Below are 11,051 nucleotides of genomic sequence, written 5' to 3'. Positions count from 1 at the left end.
TGATTAGGTACACCTGGCTGAAACTGAGGAGGCACATTTTTAAAACTCAAAAACTGAACATTACAACCTCATTTATGCACTATAAATGAGGTTGTAATGTTCAGTTTTTGTGTTTTAAAAATGTGTTGATTCAGCTGTATAATCATAATGGAGTCTGCAGTTTACTATACTATACTATGACTTATTTTTTTAGATACTATACTATGACTTATTTTTTAGATACTATACTATGACTTTTTTTTTTAGATACTATACTATGACTTATTTTTTAGATACTATACTATGACTTATTTTTTAGATACTATACTATGACTTCTTTTTTAGATACTATACTGGGACTTATTCTTTTAGATACTATACTATGACTTATTTTTTAGATACTATACTATGACTTATTTTTTAGATACTATACTATGACTTATTTTTAGATACTATACTATGACTTATTTTTTTAGATACTATACTATGACTTATTTTTTAGATACTATACTATGACTTTTTTTGACATATTGTACTATGACTTTTAATGCCATACTATTTGGATTACTGCTTTTATAAAACCGTTTCTACATATAGCTGGTAATGTAATGTAAGGCAAGGTAAATGTTTCGACATACTATACTATGACTTTGTTCATATTTTTTCGACATACTATACTATGCCTTTTTTTCGACATACTATACTATGACTTTTTTTCATATTTTTTCGACATACTATACTATGACTTTTGTTTGACATACTATACTATGAGTTTGTTCATATTTTTTCGACATACTATACTATGACTTTTGTTTGACATACTATACTATGACTTATTTTCGATGTACTATACTATGACTTTTTTCATATTTCTTCTACATACTATACTATGACTTTTGTCAACTGTCATTTGGAGCCTTGATGTAAGAAATTTGTTTGGCTGATTTAGAAATGTTTGTGGTGACATTTGTTAACTTAAGCTGCAGGACTTTCTGTTTCCTGAACAGAAATTATCTTCATCTTAAATTTGAAACTACAGCTTCAGAAAGTTGAATCTCCCATCAGAACTTTGCTCTGTTGAGTCGAAGGAAAGAATTGCCCATCAAAATCTACTTGATTTTGTCCTCCTCTTTGGCGCCGGCAGAGACTTTGCGTAGACGGTGTCTCAACTTCACCACCTTGATATTGTCATTTAGTTGACGGGAACTCTGTTTCATTTTTTTGCTGCTGGCATGACAACAAATTGCTATTGCCAACCCACCAGACTTCATGTAAATAATAAGTACTTTTACTATGACTGTTCATATTTTTTCGACATACTATACTATGCCTTTTGTTTGACATACTATACTATGACGTTGTTCATATTTTTTCAACATACTATACTATGACTTTGTTCATATTTTTTCGACATACTGTACTATGACTTTGTTCAAATTTTTTCAACATACTATACTATGACTTTTTTTCACAATTCTTTTTACACACTATACAATGACTTTTTTTCGACATACTATACTATGACTTTTTTTCACCATTTTTTTGTCATTCTATACTATGACTTTGTTCATATTTTTTTGACATACTATACTATGTTCATATTTTTTCGACATACTATACTATGACTTTTTTCATATTTTTTCGACATACTATACTATGACTTTTTTTGACATACTATACCATGACTTTTTTCATATTTCTTCGACATACTATACTATGACTTTTTTTGACATACTATACTATGACTTTTTTCTACATACTATACTATGACTTTTTTCATATTTTTTCTTCATACTATACTATGACTTTTGTTTGACATACTATACTATGACTTTTTTCACCATTTTTTGACATACTATACAATGACTTTTTCATATTTTTTCTACATACTATACTATGACTTTTGTTTGACATACTATACTATGACTTTGTATATATTTTTTCGACATACTATACTATGACCTTTTCGACATACTATACTGTGAGTTTTTTTACATATTATACTATGAGTTTTTCTACATATTATACTATGAGTTTTTCTACATATTATACTATGACTTTTTTTGACATACTATACTATGACTTTTTTAATATTTTTTCGACTTTTTTTCACCATTCTTTTTTTGACATCATAGCATGACCTTTTTCATATTTTTTCTACATACTATACTGTGACTCTTTTCAGTTTTTCGACATACTATGACATTTTAACATTCTATGACTTTTTTCAGTTTTTCGACATTTACTATGAATTGTTCGACATACTATGACTTTTTTTCATATTTTTTCTACATACGATACTATGACTTTTTTCGACATACTATACTATGACGTTTTTCTTATTTTTTCTACATACTATACTATGACTGTTCATATTTTTCCTACATACTATACTATGACTTTTTTTCGACATATTATACTATGACTGTTGATATTTTTTCGACATACTATACTATGCCTTTTGTGTGACATACTATACTATGACATTTTTCTTATTTTTTTGACATACTATACTATGACTTTTTCATATTTTTTTGACATTCTATACTATGACATTTTCATAATTTTTCGACATACTATACTATGACTTTTTCATATTTTTTAAACATACTATACTATGCCTTTTGTTTGACATACTATACTAAGACTTTTTCATATTTTTTTCGACACACTATGACTTTTTTCATATTTTTTCGACATACTATAGTATAGTATGTCAAAACTATGACTTTTGTTTGACATACTATACTATGACTTTTTTCATATTTTTTCGACATACTATACTATGACTTTTTTCATATTTTTTCGACATACTATACTATGACTTTTTTTCGACATACTATACTATGACTTTTTTCGACATACTATACTATGACTTTTTTCATAATTTTTCGACATACTATACCATGACTTTTTTTCGACATACTATACTATGACTTTTTTTATATTTTTTCGACATACTATACTATGACTTTTTTCATATTTTTTCTTCATACTATACTATGACTTTTGTTTGACATACTATACTATGACTTTTTTCACCATTTTTTTACATACTATACTATGACTTTTTCATATTCTTTCTACATACTATACTATGACTTTGTATATATTTTTTCGACATATTATACTATGACTGTTCATATTTTTTCGACATACTATACTATGACTTTTCGACATACTATACTATGACTTTTTTCATATTTTTTTGACATACAGTGGTGTGAAAAAGTGTTTGCCCCCTTCCTCATTTCCTGTTCCTTTGCATGTGTGTCACACTTAAGTGTTTCGGAACATCAAACCAATTTAAACAAAAGTCAAGGACAACACAAGTAAACACAAAATGCAATTTGTAAATGAAGGTGTTTATTATTAAAGGAGAAAAAAAATCCAAACCATCATGGCCCTGTGTGAAAAAGTGATTGCCCCCCTTGTTAAAACATACTATAACTGTGGTTGTCCACACCTGAGTTCAATTTCTCTAGCCACACCCAGGCCTGATTATTGCCACACCTGTTCACAATCAAGGCATCACTTAAATAGGAGCTGCTTGACACAGTAAGGTCCACCAGAAGATCCTTAAAAGCTACACATCATGCCGAGACCCAAAGAAATTCAGGAACAATTGAGAAAGAAAGTAATTGAGATCTATCAGTCTGGAAAGGGTTATAAAGCCATTTCCAAAGCTTTGGGAATCCAGCGAACCACAGTGAGAGCCATTATCCACAAATGGCGAAGACATGGAACAGTGGTGAACCTTCCAGGAGTGGCCGGCCGCCTAAAATTACCCCAAGAGCGCAGCGACGACTCATCCAAGAGGTCACAAAAGACCCCACAACAACGTCCAAAGAACTGCAGGCCTCACTTGCCTCAGTTAAGGTCAGCGTTCATGCCTCCACCATCAGGAAAAGACTGGGCAAAAATGGCCTGCATGGCAGAGTTCCAAGGAGAAAACCACTGCTGAGCAAAAAGAACATCAAAGCTCGTCTCAATTTCTCCAGAACACATCTTGATGATCCCCAAGACTTTTGGGACAACATTCTGTGGACCGATGAGACAAAAGTGGAACTCTTTGGAAGGTGTGTGTCCAAGTATATCTGGCGTGAAGGAACACTGCATTTCATAAAAAGAACATTATAACTGTAAAATATGGTGGTGGCAGTGTGATGGTCTGGGGCTGTTTTGCTGCTTCAGGACCTGGAAGACTTGCCGTGATAAAAGGAACTATGAATTCTGCTGTTACCAAGAGATCCTGAAGGAGAATGTCCGACCATCTGTTCGTGTTTTTCAAGCTGAAACGAACTTGGGTTCTGCAGCAGGACAATGATCCTAAACACACCAGCAAGTCCACCACCGAATGGCTGAAGAAAAACAAAATGAAGACTTTGGAGTGGCCTAGCCAAAGTCCTTTCCTGAATCCTATTGAGATGTTGTGGTATGACCTTAAAAAGGCCGTTCATGCTCGAAAACCCTCTAATGTAACTTTTTAGGACAATTCTGCAAAGATGAGTGGGCCAAAATTCCTCCAGGACGCTGTAAAAGCCTCATTGCATTATATCTGACGCTTTTGCAGTTGTTGCTGCTAAGGGTGGCCCAACCAGTTTTTAGGTTTAGGGGGCAATCACTTTTTTCACACAGGGCCATGATGGTTTGGATTTTTTTTTCTCCTTTAATGATAAACACCTTCATTTACAAATTGCATTTTGTGTTTACTTGTGTTGTCCTTGACTATTGTTTAAATTGGTTTGATGTTCCGAAACACTTAAGTGTGACAAACATGCAAAGGAACAGGAAATGAGGAAGGGGGCAAACACTTTTTCACACCACTGTACTATACTATGACTTTTTTCATATTTTTTCGACATACTATACTATGACTTTTTCATATTTTTTTACATACTATACTATGACTTTGTTCATATTTTTTCAACATACTATACTATGATGTTTTTCTTATTTTTTTTGACATACTATACTATGCCTTTTGTCGACATACTGTACTATGACTTTCATAATTTTTCTACTTACTATACTATGACTTTTTCATAATTTTTCGACATACTATACTATGACTTTCTCATAATTTTTCGACATATTATACTATGACTTTTTCGACATACTATACTGTGAGTTTTTTTACATATTATACTATGATTTTTTCTACATATTATACTATGAGTTTTTCTACATATTATACTATGAGTTTTTCTACATATTATACTATGAATTTTTTTCGACATACTATACTATGACTTTTTTCATATTTTTTCGACATACTATACTATGACTTTTTTTCACCATTCTTTTACATAATATACTATGACTTTTTTTGACATTATAGCATGACCTTTTTCATATCTTTTCTACATACTATACTATGACTCTTTTCAGTTTTTCGACATACTATGACATTTTAACATTCTACTATTCATACTTTTTTCAGTTTTTTGACATTTACTATGAATTGTTCGACATACTATGACTTTTTTCATATTTTTTCTACATACGATACTATGACTTTTTTCGACATACTATACTATGACGTTTTTCTTATTTTTTCTACATACTATACTATGACTGTTCATATTTTTCCGACATACTATGCTATGACTTTTTTCGACATACTATACTATGACTTTTTTCATATTTTTTCTACATACTATACTATGACTTTTTTCGACATACTATACTATGACTTTCATAATTTTTCTACTTACTATACTATGACTTTTTCATAATTTTTCGACATACTATACTATGACTTTCTCATAATTTTTCGACATATTATACTATGACTTTTTCGACATACTATACTGTGAGTTTTTTTACATATTATACTATGATTTTTTCTACATATTATACTATGAGTTTTTCTACATATTATACTATGAATTTTCTTCGACATACTATACTGACTTTTTTCGACATACTATACTATGACTTTTTTTCACCATTCTTTTACATAATATACTATGACTTTTTTTGACATTATAGCATGACCTTTTTCATATCTTTTCTACATACTATACTATGACTCTTTTCAGTTTTTCGACATACTATGACATTTTAACATTCTACTATTCATACTTTTTTCAGTTTTTTGACATTTACTATGAATTGTTCGACATACTATGACTTTTTTCATATTTTTTCTACATACGATACTATGACTTTTTTCAACATACTATACTATGACGTTTTTCTTATTTTTTCTACATACTATACTATGACTGTTCATATTTTTTCCGACATACTATGCTATGACTTTTTTCGACATACTATACTATGACTTTTTTCATATTTTTTCTACATACTATACTATGACTTTTTTCGACATACTATACTATGACTTTTTCATATTTTTTCGACATACTATACTATGCCTTTTGTTTGACATACTATACTATGACTTTTTCATATTTTTTCGACATACTATGACTTTTTTCATATTGTTTCAACATACTATACTATAACTTTTTTCATATTTTTTCGACATAATATATTATGACTTTTTTCGACATACTATACTATGACTTTGTTCATATTTTTTCAACATACTATACTATGACGTTTTTCTTATTTTTTCTACATACTATACTATGACTTTACATATTTTTCCGACATACTATACTATGACTTTTTTTCCACATATAATACTATGACTGTTCATATTTTTTTGACATAGGGTGAGAAGCTCACTCATCCGTGAGGAGCTCGGAGTAGAGCCGCTGCTCCTTTGCGTCGAAAGGAGCCAGTTGAGGTGGTTCGGGCATCTGGTAAGGATGCCCCCTGGGCGCCTCCCTAGGGAGGTGTTCCAGGCACGTCCAGCTGGGAGGAGGCCTCGGGGAAGACCCAGGACTAGGTGGAGGGATTATACAGTGGGGGAAATAAGTATTTGACCCCTTGCTGATTTTGCAGGTTTGCCCACTTACAAAGAATGCAAAAATCTACAATTTTAATCATATGTACATTCTAACAGTGAAAGACAGAATCCCAAAGAAAATTCCAGAAAATCACATCATATGAATTTATTAAAATTGATAACCATCTGATGAGGAAAAACAAGTATTTGACCCCCTGGACAAACAGCAAGTATTCTGGCTCCTACAAGCCAGTTAGTCTTTTTTTAAGACACAGCCCCAATCCGAACCAATTATCTACATCAAATACACCTGCCTCACCTCGTTACCTGTATAAAAGACACCTGTCAACACCCAAACAACCAGCATCCAACGTCACCACCATGGGCAAGACCAAAGAGCTTTCTACGGACATCAGGGACAAGATTGTTGATCTGCACAAGGCTGGGATGGGCTACAAGAGAATCGGAAAGCAACTTGAGAGAAAAGATCAACTGTCGGTGCAGTTATCAGGAAATGGTAGAAGCACCACACCACCGCCAACCTCCTCGGTCTGGGCCTCCACACAAGATCTTGCCTCGTGGGTGTCCCTGATCATGCGAACGGTGAGGAATCATCCCAAAACCACAAGGGGGGGAACTGATGATTCAACTGAAGGCAGCTGGGACCACAGTTACAAAAGAAACGGTTGGTAACACACTACTATGACTTTTTTGGATTGAAATCCTGCAGCGCACGCAAGGTCCCCCTGCTCAAGAAGAAACATGTTAGGCCCGCATGAAGTTCGCCATTCACCACCTGGACGACTCAGAAGAGGCCTGGAAGAAGGTGATTTTTTGATGAGACCAAAATAGAACTTTTTTTGCCTCAACTCAACTCGGCATGTTTTTTTTATTTTTAGAACACCGAGTACAACCCAAAGAACACCATCCCCACCGTCAAGCATGGTGGTGGCAACATCATGCTTTGGGGTGCTTTTCAGCCAAGGGGACGGGACAACTCCATCGTATTCATAGGATGGACGGGCCATGTATCGTGAATTCTGGACCGACATCTCCTTCCCTCAGTGAGAGAGCTGAAGATGGGTCGAGGATGGGTGTTTCAGCACGACAACGACCCTAAGCACACCGCCAAAGCAACAAAAATAGTGGCTGAAAAAAAGCACATCAAGGTTCTGGAGTGGCCTAGCCAGTCTCCAGACCTGAATCGATTGAAAATCTTTGGAGGGAGCTTAAAATTCTAGTTGCCAGGCGACAACCTCGAACCTGAATGATTTGGAGGCTGTCTGCAGGAGGAGGAGGGCCAACATCCCTGCCTAAATGTGCACAAACCTTGTCACCAACTATAAAAACCGTTTGACATCTGTCCTGGCAAATAATGGCTTTTCTACAAAATATTAACATGCTGTTTGTCCAGGGGGTCAAATACTTGTTTTTCCTCATCAGATGGTTATCAATTTTAATAAATTCATATGATGTGATTTTCTGGAATTTTCTTTGGGATTCTGTCTTTCACTGTTAGAATGTACATATGATTACAATTGTAGATTTTTGCATTCTCTGTAAGTGGGCAAACCTGCAAAATCAGCAAGGGGTCAAATACTTATTTCCCCCACTGTATCTCCAACCTGGCCTGGGAACGCCTCGGGATCCCCCAGTCGGAGCTGGTTAATGTTGCTCGGGAAAGGGAAGTTTGGGGTCCCCTGCTGGAGCTGCTCCCCCCGCGACCCGACACCGGATAAGCGGACGAAGATGGATGGATGGATGGACTATACTATGACGTTTTTCTTATTTTTTTGACATACTATACTATGACTTTTTCATATTTTTTTGACATACTATACTATGACTTTTTCATAATTTTTCCACATACTATACTATGACTTTTTTCATACTTTTTCGACATACTATACTATGACTCTTTTCATATTTTTTCGACATACTATACTATGCCTTTTTTCGACATACTATACTATGACTTTTTCGACATACTATACTATGACTTTTTTCATATTTTTTCGACATACTATACCATGACTTTTTTTCGACATACTATACTATGACTTTTTTCATGTTTTTTCGACATACTATAGTATGACTTTTTTCATATTTTTTCAACCTACTATACTATGACTTTTTTCGACATACTATACTATGACTTTTTTCATATTTTTTCTACATACTATACTATGACTTTTTTCGACATACTATACTATGACTTTGTTCATATTTTTTCAACATACTATACTATGACTTTTTCGACATACTATACTATGACGTTTTTCTTATTTATTCGACATACTATACTATGACTGTTCATATTTTTCCGACATACTATACTATGACTTTTTTTCGACATATTATACTATGACTGTTCATATTTTTTTGACATACTATACTATGACTTTTTCATAATTATTCGACATACTATACTATGACTTTTTTCATATTTTTCCAAATACTTTACTATGACTTTTGTTTGACATACTATACTATGACTTTTTTGACATACTATACTATGATTTTTTTCATATTTTTTTTGACATACTATACTATGACTTTTTTCATATTTTTTCGACATACTATACTATGACTTTTTTTTGACATACTATACTATGACTTTTTCGACATACTATACTATGACTTTTTTTTGACATACTATACTATGACTTTTTTCGACATACTATACTATGACTTTGTTCATATTTTTTCGACATACTATACTATGACTTTTGTTTGACATACTATACTATGACTTTGTTCATATTTTTTCGACATACTATATCATGACTTTTTTTTGACATACTATACTATGACTTTTTTCATATTTTTTCGACATACTATACTATGACTTTTTTTCGACATACTATACTATGACTTTTTTCATATTTTTTCGACATACTATACTATGTCTTTTTTCAAATTTTTTCGACATACTATACTATGACTTTGTTCATAATTTTTCGACATACTATACTATGACTTTTTTCATATTTTTCGACATACTACACTATGACTTTTTTCACCATTCTTTTACATACTATACTATGACTTTTTTCACCATTCTTTTATATACTATACTATGACTTTTTTCACCATTCTTTTACATTCTATACTATGACTTTGTTCATATTTTTTCAACATACTATACTATGACGTTTTCCTTATTTTTTTCAACATACTATACTATGACTGTTCATATTTTTTCAACATACTTTACTATGACTTTTCTTGACATACTATACTATGACTTTTTCGACATACTATACTATGACTTTTTTTTGACATACTATACTATGACTTTTTCGACATACTATACTATGACTTTTTTCTTATTTTTTCGACATACTATACTATGACTTTTTTTGACATACTATACTATGAATTTTTTTTGATTTTCATACTATACTATGACTTTTTCGACATACTATACTATGACTTTTTTCATATTTTTTCGACATACTATACCATGACTTTTTTTCGACATACTATACTATGACTTTTTCGACATACTATACTATGACTTTTTTTTGACATACTATACTATGACTTTTTCGACATACTATACTATGACTTTTTTCTTATTTTTTCGACGTACTATACTATGACTTTTTCGACATACTATACTATGAATTTTTTTTGACATACTATACTATGACTTTTTCGACATACTATACTATGACTTTTTTCATATTTTTTCGACATACTATACCATGACTTTTTTTCGACATACTATACTATGACTTTGTTCATATTTTTTCGACATACTATACTATGACTTTTGTTTGACATACTATACTATGACTTTGTTCATATTTTTTAGACATACTATACCATGACTTTTTTTCGACATACTATACTATGACTTTTTTCATAATTTTTTTTCGACATACTATACTATGACTTTGTTCATAATTTTTCGACATACTATACTATGACTTTTTTCATATTTTTCGACATACTATACTATGACTTTTTTCACCATTCTTTTACATACTATACTATGACTTTTTCACCATTCTTTTACATACTATACTATGACTTTGTTCATATTTTTTCAACATACTATACTATGACGTTTTCCCTATTTTTTCAACATACTATACTATGACTTTTTTTCAACATACTATACTATGACTTTGTTCATATTTTTTCAACATACTATACTATGACTTTTTTCAACATACTATACTATGACTTTGTTCATATTTTT

General features: G+C 31.9%; 1 protein-coding gene across 1 annotated transcript in view; it reads right to left on the bottom strand.

Annotated features, from left to right (window-relative positions):
• Positions 1 to 3: 3 nt before the first annotated feature.
• Positions 4 to 11,051, bottom strand: part of LOC114568535 (metastasis suppressor protein 1) — a 98,977-nt gene continuing 87,929 nt past the window's right edge. Inside the window, exon 15 of the mRNA XM_028598151.1 lies at positions 4 to 23. Within this exon, the coding sequence (XP_028453952.1) occupies positions 4 to 23 (20 nt within the window). The remainder of the gene's footprint in view (positions 24 to 11,051) is intronic.

Source organism: Perca flavescens, chromosome 14, assembly GCF_004354835.1.
Source record: "Perca flavescens isolate YP-PL-M2 chromosome 14, PFLA_1.0, whole genome shotgun sequence".
NCBI classification, from domain to species: Eukaryota; Metazoa; Chordata; class Actinopteri; order Perciformes; family Percidae; genus Perca; species Perca flavescens.
Note: the sequence above shows the minus strand (reverse complement) of the source record. Positions and strands in the feature narration are given on the sequence as shown.